The following is a 19,389-nucleotide window of genomic DNA, read 5'->3' as shown; positions in this document are numbered from 1 at the left end:
TTAATGTGACCTAATGAGTTAAGTAGTATAGTTTTTCCCACCCAGAGAGTAGAATGGTAACACGGATCATCTATCCAGAGCGATTTCCAATTGCTCAAAAAAATACACGGTCTGCACAGCATGAATTCTCTTTTATTCACATTTATTAAAAATAGTGCAACAAAATTGAATAAAATTTGGATTGTCAGAAAAACGTCAACCATGAGCAAGAATCAACAAATAGCTAGCATTGATATCTAACAAGAGAAAGATTGCTACATCCCAATTACGAGAACACGCTTGAGAGTCTGTTACATGGCAGACGTCTGTAATTTGAGCCACTTCAATGTTGATGAGTGGCCTTGCTCCTTCAACTCGTTTCCGACTATCTCCAAGCATTTAGCATGATAGTTATTCAACCATTCCAGTTCCTCAGCAGATAGCAGCTCTTTTGCGATCATCTTCTTCTGAATAGGTACATAAGCGATCGGCTCAAACGTGAGGAATTTCTTATTGCTGAAATGATACGGCGTGTCTGCTTCAACGCACAAGACAGCATTTTCAATTCTGATGCCAAATTTCCCATCTTCATAATACCCTGGCTCATCAGTGATCACCATCCCCGGTTGAATTTCCACGTCGCTAGCGACTTGCACGATCCTGCCACTGTTACCGATGTACATTCCAATCGGACCTTCGTGCACATTCAAAAACGTGCCAACACCATGCCCTGTACCGTGCATGTAATCCAGTCCAGCTCGCCATAGGTGCATTCTGGCCAAAGTGTCCAGCATGTAGCCTTTGGTTCCAGCGGGAAACACAGATCTGCTCAACTCAATATGGCCTTTTAATACTCGAGTAAAACATTCTTTCTCATAATCAGTGGGATTGCCGCAGTGTATGGTCCTAGTAGTATCCGTGGTACCATCAATATACTGTGCCCCTGAATCACACAAGTAAATTTCATCTGCAGTAACAGGTCTGTTGTCCTCTTCGGATGGTTGGTAGTGAATTACAGAGCCAGTGGCACCTGAGCTCGAAATGGTTCCAAAACTCAAGCTAACGAATTTGTCTTGCTTTTCACGAAACTCCAATGATTTGCTCGCTGCGGAGCATTCAGTAACCCCACCTTGAGGCACTGTCTCCTCAAGCCATTGTAAATACTGACACAAAGCAACGGCGTCACGAACGTTTGCAGCCTTCATACCATCTATTTCTCTGGCATTTTTGACTGCTTTCATCATAGAAACAGGACTATTTGCAGTAGAAATCTTGTTACTTTGTGGTATCGCCGACACGACCGCATGACTCGAACCAGGGAATGTCCATACTTTTTGTAGTGAGCAAGTACTTGTGATGAAGTCTAGAGCTGAACTGTAGTCATGAACTGAAATATTATCCATAGAGTCCAAATGCCTTTTCACTTTTTCTGTGACCAGATCTTTATTGATGAACAGTTCAACGGAATTTGTCCCGATCATCAAGTAAGCGAAAAACACAGGATTAAATTCAATGTCAGATCCACGCATGTTCAAAACCCAAGCAATCTCATCCAAGGCAGTTATGATGAGCCAATCAGCTTGTTTTTTTGCCATCTCTGATCGGAGCGCTGTCATCTTTTCTTTGATAGGCATGCCAGTTATGGAATCATCTAATAAAACGAGTGGATTGTTTGGTGGTTTAGGCTGATCATCCCACACGGCGTCAATTGCATCCGATGTTGTCGGCAGTAGTTTGTGGCCGACTTTTGATAAGCTATTCTCCATTTTTGTCCAAGAATTGCTTGCGTACAAACTTGGATTCACACCGACGTTAGATTTTGCTGGAAGAACTTGACTGAGCCAGTCTTCTATGCTGGGTGTGTCTTTCAGTCCCATTTTCATCAAGATCCAGCTGTCATCCAGTTCTTTCTCAGCTTGTAAGAAGTATCTTCCATCTGTCCACAAAGCAGCATTCTGTTGTGTGATTACTGCAGTCCCGGCAGAACCTGCACACAAAGTTATCATTCAACTTGTAATTCACGACAACTTGAGAATTGAAATATATACCAATAGATCCAGCCCCAAGCAAGGTTGGCTGACACTTGGGCATGCAACACAATGCAAATTTACAGTTTCTGAGCATGTGATTTATAACTCTATAAGATTAACAAACCCCAACATCAACGCACACACCACTACGACTATCTCTAGCTTAGGCTCCTAGTAAAGTGTAGTAATAACATATAAAATAGTGAACCTGTGAATCCTGATATGTACGCTCTTCTCAAATCGCGTGGAGCGAGATATTCACTTTGATGAGCATCTGAGGATGGAACTATGACTGCTTGAAGTGGCAACTCCGAGCATTGTCCTTTTTCCATTACCTCCCTCAACTTTTGCAAAATCTTACTAGTATCTTTCAACTTCATTTTTGAGGTATACTGACACCAATTTCAAGAAGTCCAGCAACAATTGCAGCGGGAGAAAATAATGCACTCTATCAGTCAGCGATGTTCAGAATAAACAATAGTTTCATCAAATATCGTGAACCAGCGCAGATTTGTTGACATTTCGCAAGCAATACCTTCGATGTAAATTTCGGTAAGATTTCGACACGGTGTGCGCATGCGAGCGTTGGGCAATGGGCATGTTCAGCGTAAAAGTTTTTTTAGCGGTTGCACGTAGGTTAGTTGTCTATAGTTGCACCATAGCCTTTATAAGAGGCTATGGTTGCACAATAATTCAATTAAATTTATTGGTAACTATTTCATCATTTCAATACACCACAATACTGCGGTAATATTGAATAAACTCAATACAAGAAGGTATCGAAACGATTGGTGTAGTCTTTGAAATCAGACATCCATCTGGCCTAGGCAATGATATATATATCATTGGGCCTAGGCGACGTAAAAAGGAAGGCAGAACGAAAATCGGGTTACCTACTTTTTATCCACCGAAAAATACCAATCGTATATTGCAAGTAGGGAGAACATCTTCTTCGTCTATATTCATTTTGTAAGTTCTGTGAGTGTATTGAAAATGATTGCACAGAAGTTGTTTATGTAAGTGGGGTATAATTTCGGCCACCATGGTTGTTGCCGGTTGTGTTGCAGCATCATGTACTGCGATTGAGTTTTGTGAGCGTGATCGAGGTCCACATTAGTACTCTGTCTAATGTCTTTACTTTACATACTACAGTTCACGAGTAAGTATGCACGCAGACAAACATGCATATTGGCGTTCTCTGAGCCCCCTCGACTTCGCACAATGGAACTCTCAATCATTACTTGAAAATATCACTAATTTTAGATGTTTAAAAAATAGCATCAATATGTTGCAGGAACTTTTCTAGTTTTCCAGAATATTATGATTTTTTATGAACCCTCAGGTCAAGGGTCACAGCTGATAATCAATTCTTTTGTCTGGTCGCTGTTCGTCGGGAGTTTTCGTGTTGTTGACGTGATCCGTGTTGGTTGCCAGTTGAGATAAGTCTTTGTCAAAAAGTTGTTGACTGGTGTTTATGTTTCAGCCTTCCACACACACCATATCGAAATATATTTCATGCTAATTTCATAATACCACAGGTTCAAGTAAACATGTTATTTTATCATTTGACTTTACTCTGTAAGCCGTGTAAGGTTGAGAAGGAGATGGGTTTCATGTATAGAAAATACAGAGCACTGTAGCTAATTTTTTTATCACTTAACTCTTATTGTTGAAGTTATATCCGATGAATTGATATCAGTGATCAGGTAGTGATTATGGTAATTTTCTACATATATTCTGTCACAATACCATTGATTAGTTCCCTTTGATTTTTTGAATCGGAGAAAGAATATTCCCTAAGTAACGAATACATATTTTATTAGCAGGAGGAATCGAGTAGTATAGCCATCCCTTCATTCATGAGACCCTGTATCTATGCCGCGTTGCTTTATTGAAAGTTTCAACTTCATATTATATGATATGTTGATTGTAATTGTTAATATAACGTAGAGCGAATGTCTCTGTGATACATATTGTTTACTTATGATCTGAATGTTAGAAGGTTGCGTGTGAATGGTGCTATGTATTCTTCCTAGACGGTATGGGCTTCTTGTACCAAAATCAGAATATATTCTGTTATAATTACCATTTACAACATGGATATGTTATCGCTCAATAGCCTATAATGTACAATGCTTGTATAGCTTGGTATGTCTCATGAGCCATTGTATCCGATGATTCGATCATTCTTTATTTATATTCTTATCGTGTGAAAGCACTACACCACACTGATTGCGATGCAATAAAGGCATGAAAAGGTGTCGAAATGACTTAAATTAGTCCATCAAACAAATGCCTAATCTCATTCTCCATATTATGAACACTTGTACAGGGTGATCTCTATCAGTCTCACAATTTCTTGATGGACATTGGTCAAAATCTGATATAGAGTAATTGGTCGAGTTAATAAAGCCAAAACATGATTAGTAACTCATGTTGATGAAACTAGAGAGGAAACAATTCATTATGCCTACCAGTGTGAGACGACGACAAATAATGTTTTGTCACCCTTAAACATATGCTTCCTCAACGCTCTCGAGTTCAGCTTGAGAAGCCCTGTTCCATAGTACCATATGGCTAGTCTTGAATCTCCATACGTTTCGGTGAATTAATTGTGCATGACAAGGTTTCCCGTATGTTATTCATGCCAAATTTGTTCAATCTCACTTGTCCGTGTAATATTGAGCTGATTCAAATTTGAAAAAGTCTCCTGCAAACAGCTAACAAGTAACAAGCACAGACTTGTGCTAGTCATGTGACCGTGTGAAGTCTGTAAAGACGTTGACTATACACCAGATGCTGACTCCATAGCACTTGACTCTAAATAAATTGATACAATGTGGCAGAAACTCCGATAGCCTACTACTCATTGGCAAGTCGTAACTTCTCATATTCAACTTTGTTGTCAAGTATTTTTATAACTTGAAACATGTTTCACAATATGTTTGTTTATAAATGACTATATTGGAAATGATTTAGGGACATCAGTGTCATTTATTAGTTCCAAGCTGATGAATTCAACTGAAGAATTGGTGAAATCCGTAGCTTAGAGCCATGAACATGGCTAGATGTGTATGATAACTCGATCAGTGTATGTATCAGTACAATAGATCATTGAAATCACTTCCAATAAATAGATTTACTGTGCAGGCAGTTCTTGTTGCAGTTACAAATTATTGAGGACAAAGCAGTGATTCTAGATGTCACCCCCGCCTTTTATGTAGTTGCATACTAGCTTTCGACAAGATATAGGGTAGAAAATCATTATCAATCAAACAGCCATTTATTGTAAAAGGAGTTCAAGCATGCCGGTGCTATCCCAGTATTCCAAAATCCTTTTCTTGAGGCATGAGCTGAGAGGCACAATTGAAAACTGTTGCACTAGCCAGACATTTAAGGAGCTAATTAATCAGAATGTAATCACATGTAACTAGTGGCCTCTTGTATAGTGCAGCTCAATAAAATAACGCATGGGACCTTGAAAAATGTATCGATGGATTTACGAAAGTTTCGATCCAATGTCTTCAAATCTCCAGTTGTTAGAATCTTGTGATCACTTGTTGTCAGTTGTCATTGTACCAGTCATCGTTGATGATGTCATTAATGATGTGTGATGGTTGAATCCTATGCAGTGCTCTTAGATCGGCGAAAACAATCTCTTGAATGTCATGTTACTGAATTTCTTTCAAGCTTAACCTTTGATTAACCTTGGATGTTGGTACTGTCATACACCGATATTTAGTTAGAAATAATCACTGATTATAAATCTACATAGAATAACAATGCTTGTGTTGAAAGTTGATTATTAGTCTGTTTTCTAACACTCATGTACTATAGCATTCTTATAGTAACCTGGCAATGGTTGTTAGTTTTAAGTAGCTGTGTATGCAGTAATGGCAAATTGTGTAGGTCTAATGTGTGACTTATATTTTAAATTTGACTGTAGAGTATTTAAAATGTCAACCCAGACAATATAAATATTTTGATATTGTCTTCTACATATAAAATTTGATGCCAAAATCACGTTGTGCTTGCGAGGACTATAATCAGAGCTGCTGAAACAATGGTGACAATCTTTATTGATATCTTTGCATCTATATCCGACAGCAGAGCACATAATTACATACACTGTCTTTTGGACTCCTGATAGGAGTTTCTTCGATTGCTGGCAACCACGGCGGCAGCCTCGAAATGGCGAACAATAGCAGTAGCAAGATTCTGCATTCTGAATTGATGAAGTTACAGCAGTCCCCATTGGAGGGTTTTGCAATTCGACTGGTTGACGATTCGAATCTCTACGACTGGCATGTTGCCTTGTTTGGACCGCCGAACACTTTTTATCAAGGCGGATACTTCAAGGTTTGAGAAATTTGTAATAATGTTACAGGGCAGTGAATAAGTGATGAATGAGACATCAATTCGCTGTCGGCAATGGGAATATTATAGGTTACATGATATTTGGTGAACATAGCACAGTGGCTTATGTAAATTTCATGAGTAACATTTGAACAATGATGATGCGATATTTCAACAAATCTGTGATGTGTTCATTAAATTTGAGCTCATTTGTACGGTACCTGAACTAGGTAGCTCCTTTACAATCTTGTCACTTTGGCCGACAGCTAGGATGTTATCTCATTACCACTGTGCAAGAGCATACAATGCCCAAGAGGGATTTGAGGTATCTCGAGCTCCCTGTATCTTCCCACCACCTGGCACACCCACATAATCGTGACATTTCATACTTGTGAAGTTTCATGACATGCCTCTATATTGCTGGTTTCTTGGTTGCTGCCCGCCCGCTCATCTCGAATTATGTAAAACTATGCCGACAAGTGTGTTTAAGGAAAATTTATACATCTGAAGACTGTCAAATAAGTAGTGGTGCATTTCAGTAAAACCCTCCAAGAATTCAGATTATTCAAAAAAGTCTTGTTGTTTTGTTGACTTATTTTGGAACTTGTACATACTGTACCTGTAGGAGTTCAAAGAGTTGCCGATTTTAGATAGTAGGCTAAGCTTTTTCTTTGTTGAGTCGAGTGACTAACCCATGTATGTGCGAGCTCAATAGGTCAAATTGAAGCTACATTGCTAGGAATTTGTTTATAAAATGCCAACTTCATATTTTCAGGAACTTCTGTGCAAGTTAGGTGAAAGCTCAAAAATCAGTAATTGGTCTACAGATAGAATCATTCAGATTGCGGCATGAATATCAGAAGCCCCAGAATGACATAACCTTTCATTATGATTATTGATCACAAAGAGATTTAACCTTTCGAATCGAGTGCAATACTTTGTGAATTGAACTGAAGTGTTCTGTAGGCTACTGGGAAGAGGAAATAGCTGGGCTATAATATGAAATCCATATAAGTATCCATAATTACAGCTTCGCAAGGAGCACATTGTATTTCTTCTTACAACCTGCTGTGGTGTGGCCTGTAAAACTGCCATCTACCTGGCAGAAAGTTTGTTTCACTTTACGTCTATATTCTGATAAAGCCGTGCAACGCTGTGATATTGATAAATTGTGATTTATGGAAAAAGTCCTAGCATGCACTGTGATTAAGATGGTTCATTACACCAAAATCTGTAGAGTCAGTTTATCCAGGTAGGCTACCCATATTTGAGGCGACGGTATTCCATGTACTATAACTGTGATTGGTCTATGTGTAAAATGTATTTTTGTTGAATACTTGCAAAGATGCCACTAGTTTGATCATGGTGTCATTTTTTGCATATTTCTCTCAGTTCTGTACATGCTGTATTCACTTCCTCTTCACTGTGAGTCATGTTATTCTAATTCTCTCTCCATACTGTGGTGTTTATGAAATGTAATGGATTCTGAGCAAGTGAAATCAAGCCTTTTTTCCACTACATTCTTGTACAGGTAGCCTAGTACAGTTAACTTGAGATTCATACCAAGGTAGGATTTAGCCATTTTTAGAGTCAAGTAATTTTATTCAGTGCATTACTGTATTTTACTTATGCATCATTCCTCCGTCTTTCAGGCACACATGAAATTTCCTCAAGATTATCCATACTCTCCGCCATCATTCAGATTCCTCACAAAGATGTGGCATCCAAATATATACGAGGTGACGATTTTTATTTCATTTTCAATGTTTTGAATGGCAAATATATTGCTGTTACTGATGCACACGTGCAGCATATACCATATAATCATACAAACTTTATATACTATGTTCAATATTTTTGATTACGGCTTCTCTTGAAACTACAAATCGATGTGAATTGCTTTTGATGCAGCATGAGTCGAATCAGATATTTTCAATCAAACCAGTTCTTTCGTACAGCCTACAGAAGCATATCATTCGGAGTGCATCAGCAGGAATAATGACATTGCTGATACTGCATATTTTTCATCTGGCAAAGATGTTTCTATTCCCAGTAACCTTGATAACTGGCTGTCACAGTTGATCACGAGCTTGGAACAATAAATGATAGCCTCTGCATGTAGACAGGCCTACAATATGACTACATGTATGTACAATGTACATATATGTATGTATGTCTGCTCAAGCTCATTGAAGATATTATATTGGTGTTTTGCATAGGTTAAAAAAGTATGGAAAAATCGTCTATTTCAAAATGGCTAATTGATTTTGTTGAACCTGTTGAGGTATATTCCAGAGGTCCATGTCCACCTCGCGCAGTAGGCTACATATCCGTTCTTGGTAGGCAGTTGAGGCATCACAAATGTCTAGTTACCCGGATCTCGTCATGGTTTTGGTACCTTGGTATTTACCATTTCTCACTTGTCATCCTGTGTTTTTTACATAATGTATCAGAACTTTATCATACACATAGGCAGTAGCTTGACGTGCCACCATCTTACAGTTTCCGATAATGTTTTTCTGCTGTAACGTCTTGATTAGTGTTTCGTGTTCTATTTCCTTGAAATTTTTGGGGGTACTGAACTTCAATACCATAATTTTTCAGAAATTCATACTGAAAATGTATTCCTTTTTTCTTACGCAGAGCGGTGAAGTCTGTATATCTATTTTACATCCGCCAGTGGATGATCCACACAGTGGTGAATTACCATCAGAAAGATGGAATCCTACACAGAATGTGAGGTAGGCAATACACAGCATTTTTACCATTCTTGTGTTGGATTGAGTTACTTGACATCGTTACAGCTGACACCATTAGGATGTTTTTAATCAATTAAATCTGGCATTCTGTGTATAATGGACAGTGTTTCGCTCCAAACAAAGTGCTGATTACAGCAAAGACCTTGTAAAATGCTGTAACCGGTCATGTTTCAACAGGGTGATGTACTTTGACAGTATCTGGTAAGAGGTAGCATGAAAATACGTAAATCGAAACGTCTGGGGCTGATGAACTGTCATTGAAGATCAAGTCCATTCCAATTACACACATGTTTTTTTACAGTAATATCTGTTACCGTATTGTATTGATCCGAGCCTGGAACCATAAAAAGTTATTAGCTTACTAGATAAAATATATTCAAAAATATTGCGAAATGGAACATGACTATTTTAGTCCAATGTCTCTGTTCCAACCTATTGTGACTGATAATGGAGGGCTTTTATCTGCTCATATTTAACATTTTTGCGCCATAATTTTCTCTTATTAACTTGGTATGTACTGTTACAAAGATTGAATTATTACTTTCAGAATATGTAACCATGATCACATAGTGGACAACGCTTCAAATGTGTTAGTTAACCTACCGTATATCTATGGACAATAGGGTTGTCCAAAATTTGGAAAATCTTACAAATCCCCGTTGTAATGTCTTATTCTATAGATTATTGATAAAAAACGACACTGAGCCTGAAAGAAGCTCACAGGAAGGCCGTTAAGATTTCGTGCAAAGCGTTTGAAAGTAGCTGCAGAAGAACGGGCGTGCCACCGACCATAGAACGGCGAGAAGACTAGTAATCACAAAACCACGGCTCTTGATTGGCCAATCGGCTATGCTTCAATGACCACCACAGCAGCAGCTTGCTGATTAGGTGATCAAGGAGTCTGCTACCGGCGGCGATTCTGAAAGCGCATTGTATGTAGGCTGACAGATAACGATTTAGGATTGATTAAGGGTATGTTGAGGTATGAAATACATGATGAACAAACAACAGCTGCTTCACAAGAACGTCTAAAGCATGACCGCTTTATTGTGAAGGAAACCGCCGTAGCCTATATGCCTTGTTTTTAACGAGGGAAAGCATAGGCGCTTATGCAAGTGGCGACGGATTCCTAGTTTCAGAAAGGATATATAAGTATTGAATACATATAAAGCTTAGCAATGACACTATAATTTGTGTGATCTTATTGGGCTCAGGTGGTAGTACATAGTTGAAGTTTTGAAAGCTCTAAGGATCGGCTGAATCAGTGGGTTATGTTGGGCACTTGTCAGATGCTTCCATCAAACTGTATTCACTTGCAAGTGTTGCCAAAGTCCTTGATGATAACGCAGAAAAGAGGTGTAAAAGTAAGCACAGACTAGGCTTGATATGATATACAAACTATGCTGGTTACTGTGCACTATGCAGCATTGTCTGTGCTTATCTTTACACCCCTTTTCTGCGCGATTATTAGGGACTTTGACATAACATATCCAGCATAGTATGTGCTCACCTTTACACCTCTTTTCTGCGTTGTCATCAAGGACTTTGACAACACTTGCAAGTGAATACAGTTTGACGCAAGCATCTGACAAGTGCCAAGCATAACCCGCTGATTCAGTCGATCCTTAGAGCTTTCAAAACTTCAACTATGTACTACAATCTGAGCCCAATAAGATCACACAAATTATAGTGTCATTTTTAAGCTTTATATTTGTATTCAATAATGATATATCCTTTCTGAAACGAGGAATCCGTCGCCACTTGCATGAGCGCCTATGCTTTCCCTCGTTAAAAACAAGGCATATAGGCTACGGCGGTTTCCTTCACAATAAAGCGGTCATGCTTTAGACGTTCTTGTGAAGCAGCTGTTGTTTGTTCATCATGTATTTCATACCTCAACATACCCTGAATCAACCCTGAATCAATCCTAAATCGTTATCTGTCAGCCTACATACAATGCGCTTTCAGAATCGCCGCCGGTAGCAGACTCCTTGATCACCTAATCAGCAAGCTGCTGCTGTGGTGGTCATTGAAGCATAGCCGATTAGCCAATCAAGAGCCGTGGTTTCGTGACTACTAGTCTTCTCGCCGTTCTATGGTCGGTGGCACGCCCGTTCTTCGGCAGCTACTTTCAAACGCTTTGCACGAAATCTTAACGGCCTTCCTGTGAGCTTCTTTCAGGCTCAGTGTCGTTTTTTATCAATAATCTATAGAATAAGACATTACAACTGAGGATTTGTAAGATTTTCCAAATTTTGGACAACCCTAATGGTCAAGTACGCCACATCTATCTATTTTAATTTTGTTGCCTGCTAATTAGATTTGCTTGTTGAATGTATGAAATTCTCAAAATGAACACTCGTGGCAACCATTTTTGAGGCCGCTCTTTCAAAGCAGATACTTGTAATTGTTTGATGGTCAGTCTGCACTATTTTTATTCAATAATCCTCTTCAACAGGCCCTTGTTTCTTAGTACTAGCACACTTGTAGCGATATGTGCAACTTGACTTGTAAATTTTGCGTGGAAATTATCACTTTCCTGATACAAACATCGCTAAAGATTTTGTCTGTTCCGTCCGTTCGCATGTAATTTGTTTTCTATTCCTTTTTGTCTTTGTGAACTCAAGTTGATGTTTTGAAGTCGGTATAGTACGGATTTAAATATAGACAGAGCTAATACTTTTCGTAGCATGATTTGACTTTTAGTATTGATTTATTATGTGAAACTAAGCCGTTTCAGACGAGTCGTATAACGAAAGTGTGTTTACTAGAAAATTTGATAGGCCTACGCTGTCTGGCTGTTTAACAAAATGATCTTCAATTATCGTACGTTCCATGATTTAATGGAATTCCTAATTATTGTAATTGAATAACTTCTGATTTTGATCAAATTATTGACACTTGGTGCTAGTGATAGATTTCCATTCTCACACTTACCGCGTATAATTCGATAGCGTTTGAGTTGGACGTTTTCTCAAGTATGGGTTTTGTTGTTACAGGACGATTCTGCTGAGCGTCATTTCACTTCTGAACGAACCAAACACCTTCTCCCCGGCAAATGTAGACGCTTCTGTACAATACCGCAAGTGGAAGGAGTCGAAAGGCAAGGAAAAAGAATATGAGGCAATAATAAGGTAACTACACAATCTCCAGTAATGGAAGCTGCTTATCCGGTAGTTATATTGTACTCCCTGCCCATAACATTAGACAATATAACTGGCATCAGATTTTTAGATTTTTATGTAAAATTGTTTGACATTAGACCGAAATAACAATATTCATTCATATCTAAATCACCGCCTGATAATGCTCACTATGTACGATTCACACTGTTTGCTAGTTTGTTATGTTAGTACTCTGATCTGGCATTAAGATTTGAGTCGAGTATTCGAATACTAGCTAACTTGATATTGCGTCAGGAAAGGGACAAGTATCTGGAAAGTTGAGAAAATGCATCTTATTTACGGTCACGACGAAATAATGCAAGTTCCATGTCATCAAAAATAATTTAGTGTTTTTGACCATGACAAATTCATACCGTTGGGAAAAAATATCGGAACTATATTTTTCTTTGTTAAAAATAGCACTTACTCGAACACTACTTGATTCGAATCATGACAAGTAGAAAGTGACTTGGGTATAGAACCACCGTGATTAAAACATTTTTTGGTATGTGTATCCTATTTTATTGTGGTACAATGCTTGAATGAACAATTACAAAATGCATATCCGTGATTAGCAACTAGCCTCCATGTTACGCTGATTGGACGATAGCTACATGCCTCCAATAGGTAGGGTTGCGAGGATAGATTTACACCATCTTTAACACCATGTCAGTCAAGGGCCCCGTGAATTATACTGGTAGCCACCTCCGGAAGTTGAGATGATGCTCGTAATTGCGAATCACAATCTCAGTGTCCAGTCCAAAAGATTTCAACAAAGCTTTCAACAACTTTGACGCTGTCCAACTATAAAAGCGAGATAATATCATGAGATTATACTTGTTGAATCGCAGCATTCGGTGAATAAGAAGCTACCAGTCATTCACGCGAAAGTCACCCTAGGATTTGAGATTTGACCATAATAGCAGTAATAACACTGGTCAACGCATACTTTAAGGCAGACAAAGTAAGAGTGGTTTTATGGGTTCTGAATCCGAATATGACCTTAGTTTTTTCAAATTGGCTCTTGTTGTGGAGATAACCCATGGGGCTATTTTGACCAAAATCTCCCATTTGCGGGGTAATGACTAGATATAAAATCGGCTCAGTCGTACTATAAAGTTTAGAAATTCAATCTATTCATTAGGTATTTTTACACGCAGAAGACTCTTTAAATCAAAATACAGCAACAGCACTATATTTAGGGGTAATAGATGTATCATAGTTACAGACTTTCGCGGATATCATGTACGTACATAAACAAACTCCAGTCATGTATGTAAGTATTTACCTAGATACTCATTTAACGTGGCATAATTTCAATCAGTTTTACGTCAACCACCTGTTGTAAATTTGAAATAATCAGTTGGAATATAATATTATTGATATGTTTTAAATCACAATTGTTTTTTGTACGATTTTCGCCTGTAGCTATTTAGTGCAGTTTCTCGAAAGATTCCGGCAATGGTCAGCCATAACATGTTCAATTGTTCATCTCATCTGCCCTGATATCTTTCTTTTGTTGTTCTGATGTCTTGGTAGAACCTCTCCCCTTGCTAATCAACAAGATGATCAGGAAATATATCAAGATGACTGAACAGGAAGTGAACTTTTATGCTCATGTTTGTTCTCAAGTTTTCGATATGCAGATACGAATTTTCGGAATCTTCCATTGGTATTTAAATATTCCAGATACCTTATATATAAGCTTCTTGTTTGATAGGGTTAGTAGGTCTATACCCACTTTGTTCACTCAGCGGAAAATTATCCATTTAACTGTCAAAAGAAATGAGACGCATATGCGTATCGTAGTAATTTTATAGTTTTATACTCCTAGCTTTAATCTTGGTAGAATGACCAATTTATACAGGATAATATGTATTTCCGTTGTGCAAAAGTACAATTTTTAGGCTTCACAAACTGCTTTTTTGACAAATATTTTGCGTCATGTTAATATTGATAGAATGACTGAGAACGACATGAGGGTTCTTCATAGTCAATTATCTATTTATGCAGAGTATATATTTAGAAAAAACTATGATTTTCTACCTACCAAGTGAAATATTTAAGGGTAAATACTAGGGATGGTGTGAACGTGAGGTGTGAGGTTCATGTTCGCGTTCTCTGTGTGAACCTCGGAAATTTAGAGGTTCACGTTCACAAAAGAACCTTGGTAGGTTCTATACCAGAGGACTCAAACTCAAATGTGCTGGCGGGCCAGTTTTACAGTTTTGACGACGCCGCGGGCCGCAGCATTTATAGGGGTATTCTATGTCTTTCCAAGTAGGACTTATTTGGTGGGAATTTGTCCTACTGAAAGTGAGCCGATTCAGCAGACCGACAGTAAACACACATCGTCAAAATGTGATTTACTCTTGTATCAATTTATACCTGGCGCGAAAAGATTAATCACATAACTATTTGAATAGAATTGTTGTTGTACTTGATATATATTAATTATAAGATATAGACACCATATGGGCGGACAAATGTATGATGCCATCATAAAAGCTATCGGATTATAATTTTGCAGCTCAAATTTATTAGATTGATAATGATCAAGACTGATCTCATATCAAAACATTTTTGAGTTGAGCATTGTAATTCCAGTCCATGATTTGGGTATACTTCTGATAAGTAGGCTATTAATCTCATGGCCAAATATATTCAACTATAGGAGCTGAAAAAAATATAAATACAATATATATATATTAATGAATATGTACTAGTGATTGAAATGTCGGAACGCCGAACGGCCCATTGTTGTTACATCGTTGGAGCGTAGCAATAAGGTACTCGGTACCTTTAAGTGGCCTTAATAACATGGTTGAGCGACCAAAGATGTAACTAACAGATTGCTTATGGTTACCATAACCACTTGTTTAGTTAGCGAAATATCAAGCAGTGTCCTTCTGATCTATTATTATTCTCCTGATACGCGATTAGTTTGTTCCGTCCATGGTTCAAACAAATTCACGGCATTCCGAGTTCACTCTAGAGTCATTTTCATTTCGCCATCGAGTTAGCCCGAGTCTGAGTAATTCTAAGAAAGGTCGCGTCCAAGTCCCACTCACAAATTTCAGTCACGAATCGTCTATGGGTCAGGTTTTGTCATCATGAATTGGAAATGTGGCGAAATAGTGAATCTTCCACTGCATGGTAGCGTTTGCAATTGATGTGATAGTAAAGTTTGGTGAATAGTTTCAGGCATTCGGTACAATTTAAGAGGGAATTTCAACTTTATAACATGAAAAGATATATGTGACACTTAGGCCTATATATTGTCAAATTATTAAAAATCTAAAATGTCGTCGCGGGCCGCACAAAATGCTCTGGCGGGCCGGGTGTTTGAGACCTCTGTTCTATACTGTGAACCTTTTTCATATATTACAATTTTCACTTCATTATAGCATCTTTGGTTGAAATATATTGCATTTCAACTGCGGATCACTCTGTGCATGGCGCTGGCAGCATAAACAAATCAACACTAAATGAGCATGCACCTTGACAATCTCAAACATCTTACTTACTTTGTTACAAAAGTTTGCTCGAAATATTCAGCTTTCCGTTTGTGAATATTTAGTGACTCTCTGCTGTGAGCTTGACCCGCAATCACACAACATCAAGAATGTATTACCGGTATTCAATCGGTTATTATTTTAAAATACTTCGGAATAGGATATTATATATTTTTGTGCACGGAAGTTTTTGGGGCATATACACGGTGTATAATACACCGACTGATGATATACAAATACATACACACTATCCGTGCATATACTTACGAGTGCATGACTTATACTTCTACTTGACAGTTTTCAGATTATTAAGCAAAACTAGGTCCAGAAGACATATTTTTTACTTGCTTGGAAATTGCTACCTCTACTTATTCTCGTAGGTATGCTCACGACTTCGCAGATATGTCATTTGCATTGTTCTGTACCACATCTTTCGTATGCCGCGATACTGCCAATTGAGTTTGCCAGCCTTCCACAGTGAAAATTGGTATCGAAACTATAATTCTCATCGGTAAATGGTGGCCTGGAGAGTATGATTTCAGTACTCGAAAAATCATCACTCGCTACTCAACTCAGTGATTAGAATTAAAGACTCGATTCTGATTCGATTCTGTCCAGCCCTGCGTACTACGACTACGATATATTTCCGAGTCTCTCCTCTGTTTCGTAGGAAACAAGTCCACGACACAAAAAAGGACGCAGAGAAAGACAACGTCAAGGTCCCCATCACGCTGGCCGACTATTGCGTCAAGACCAGGCTGCCCAGCAAGGAAGCGCATAGTCACATGGATGATTACGGCGACGACGATTACGATATTTATGACGACTACGACGAAGACTCTTACTCTGGCGACGAAAACGAAGACTATGGCGACGACGACAGCGGTGCCCATGAAGACTCTTGATACGATTGTTGTCCGCTCGATACCCGATTGAAATACCGTGACGTGAAGAAACATTGGCGACTGTCGAGGCTCCCGGCGATCGCCCGCGGTCGCCATGGATTTGAATCGACTTTGCGCAGTTGACGTGTCGGTCTTAAATTTGCGGTCCGGTCGCATTGCTATTTCTTTTTCTTCTATTTTGCCGCTTTGTGTCGTTACTCTGTAGGCCGAAATAAGTGTCGAGACGCGTGTCAATCGATTTTGAATCCCACCCGTGCATACTGATGCTGTTAGGATTGCGAGATGCGTGATAATAGTAACAACGTTGCAAGCACCTGACTTTGCTCATCAAAATTCATGATCCGAGTGCTGGTACACTGCTATAGAGTAATGCTGGGCAAAATCCGAACAGTATTAAAACTGTATAAATCTCCTTGGCGATACAGCTCTTGGAAAGATTTGGCATATTAGTTCATTGCTCAGTATTTGAGAAATTCGTATCTGACTCTAATCATTATAATTAATGCTGGATTTAAATTCAAGTATTTGAATCATTGTGGCCAGCCCTAGCATCAACCTCCACTCTCTGGCTATACTGAAGAACACGTATTATTTCCTGGATTTCAAACATCCAAGTACAATCTGTTGGCTGCACACCATCGACAGAGATAAATGAGTTAATATCGATGATTTGTGAACAACGTTTTCGGATAGGTTTCTCGATTTTTCAATTCAACTGCCTTATCGCATTCGAAGAGAACCTGTTCTTTTACGGCATTTGCTTGGACTGTGAAATTGAATTGAACGGGATGAAATGATTGTATAGTTTTATCGCAAGTGTCGATTCTGTGACTTTTTGAGGAAATGCTCTTTGCTTTCGCACGTTCTCTTGGAATAAATTTTTATGCTCTGGTAAGGCATGGCAACCAACTAGAAGTGTTTTTTTTTGTTTGTGTGTGACTGAAGCGCTGGTATACTTATTGGCCTGACTTGGTTTGAGGATCTGGTTTAGTCACAGTTCTATGGAAGTCTTCTGCTGGTGCAAGGGTCTAGTTTCTAGTGCACGCATGCAGTCTTCGATTCGGATTCCTGTAACGAAAATTACTCGGAAATGGCGGATATGTACTGTGCAGTGTACTCTGTACAAAGCTAGCATGAAACCAGAGATGGTCAATGGCGAAGTACTTTTCCGAGTACTAAAGTATTTTTTTGCATTCGGATATTGTCAATATATATAATATAATCGTTGAGTTATATTTTCCATCTGAACAAGTCACACACAATGTACAATGCGATGTCATGAACAGATAGGAAGATGTCGAACGACACGCATCAGGAGCGATGCTTTTAATCTAACATCCACGTCGGCCTAGAGTGCCCGATGTCATAGTTCTTTTCGATGTTGATCTCTTTGAAGCCGCGGCCCTTTATACTAGTTCTTTCCATTCCTTGTGAGTGCTTTTTTTCGTCGGGTATTTTTCTGGGCTTTTTTGTCGCCGTAAGAATGGCAACGGCGGGGGAAGAGGAGCCCAGATAAACCTCCGACGGGAATCAAACGCGTGCTGCGTGCTGGGCGCTTATCGTAACCACTACACTATCTCCCCCGCTGTCATCGATGTGCTCGTAATAAAAACTGAATGCTTGTATTTGTGATGTATCAGACTGACAAGACAGATATTTGATTTTAAGTTCTAAGATTAGTAAAGTTTTGATATTGTCGGCCTGTCTCGTCTATATCTGTAGCATCGGTAAATGAGGCCAGGAACTGTCCGTAATCTGCCTAAATAAACATGTGCCAAGACTCTGATAGGGACAAAATAAGCATGTTTGAAAAGCAAGGAATTCGATAAATATTACCCAAGCAGGATTGAAAATATGGGTTGGACATTAAACATGACTCAATACTGTGACTTGGACTCGAGTCATAACACTATGACTCGGACTTGACCCTTTAAACGGTGACTTGGACTCGGTGATGAATTGAAAATGACTCGAGTCAAAACCACAAAATTAAGATTGACTCGTGACTCGGAACCATGTGACTTGGTTACAACCCTGCTGTTTGGTGATATTGAATGGTTCGGATTTATAATATATCAATTTTCCTCACTTTTAGCAGTTTCTGGTCGCATTTTCAAGCACCAGTAGCCAGTACCAACAAACGAAATCCCAATAGTGTGTTGGCTTCGAAGTTACAATGAAATGTCGGTCTTGGCCGTCTGAATCTCGAGTCAATGACTTGCTTCGAGTCGTGCGCAATGACTCGAGTCCAAGTCGAGTCAATACGAGTCGAGTCATTTTCGTATTTTGAGAAAATGACTCGAGTCGAGTCGAGTCATCCGAAAATCGTGACTCGAGTCGGACTCGAGTCGAGTCATGACTCGAGTCATTACAACCCTGGGGGATGGCGAGGTGCTATTACGGCCCTGGTAACGAATTAATTGTACCTATGGGCAATGGGCATGGGCACGCCAGAATATGTTTATTATTAATTACGTGCCCTTTATTTTCCAATACAACAGCTCACTCGTCAGCGCTACTGGTAAATCTGATTACGTTGGCTGAGAGGATAAAAAGTTTATAGCGACATATATATGTAATTACCACCTATTCATTCATGCATTATAGAATATTTTAGCACCTAGGGCGACCAGGCCACACAAACTTTGCTGACCATCGAAATCACGCTAAGGGGTTCTTGG

The 19,389-nt window shown here is 38.9% G+C and overlaps 2 protein-coding genes across 2 annotated transcripts; one reads left to right on the top strand and one right to left on the bottom strand.

Annotated features, from left to right (window-relative positions):
- Positions 1 to 112: 112 nt before the first annotated feature.
- LOC145456311 (xaa-Pro aminopeptidase 1-like) lies at positions 113 to 2,673 on the bottom strand. Its single transcript, XM_080334387.1, has 2 exons — positions 2,218 to 2,673; positions 113 to 1,966 (listed from the first exon to the last, which is right to left on the bottom strand). Exons 1-2 carry the CDS (start codon positions 2,387 to 2,389, stop codon positions 291 to 293), a joined length of 1,848 nt encoding a protein of 615 aa, XP_080190513.1. The 5' UTR covers positions 2,390 to 2,673; the 3' UTR covers positions 113 to 290.
- A 3,422-nt stretch (positions 2,674 to 6,095) lies between these two features.
- Positions 6,096 to 17,617, top strand: LOC145456312 (ubiquitin-conjugating enzyme E2 R1-like). The gene is made up of 5 exons (XM_080334388.1): positions 6,096 to 6,368; positions 8,018 to 8,104; positions 9,009 to 9,106; positions 12,124 to 12,258; positions 16,474 to 17,617. The coding sequence occupies exons 1-5, from the start codon at positions 6,201 to 6,203 to the stop codon at positions 16,706 to 16,708; spliced, it is 723 nt and encodes a 240-aa protein (XP_080190514.1). The 5' UTR covers positions 6,096 to 6,200; the 3' UTR covers positions 16,709 to 17,617.
- Positions 17,618 to 19,389: the final 1,772 nt, after the last annotated feature.

Source organism: Botryllus schlosseri, chromosome 14 (genome assembly GCF_051294905.1).
Source record: "Botryllus schlosseri isolate E-star chromosome 14, Bs_hap1, whole genome shotgun sequence".
Taxonomy (NCBI): domain Eukaryota; kingdom Metazoa; phylum Chordata; class Ascidiacea; order Stolidobranchia; family Styelidae; genus Botryllus; species Botryllus schlosseri.
Note: the sequence above shows the minus strand (reverse complement) of the source record. Positions and strands in the feature narration are given on the sequence as shown.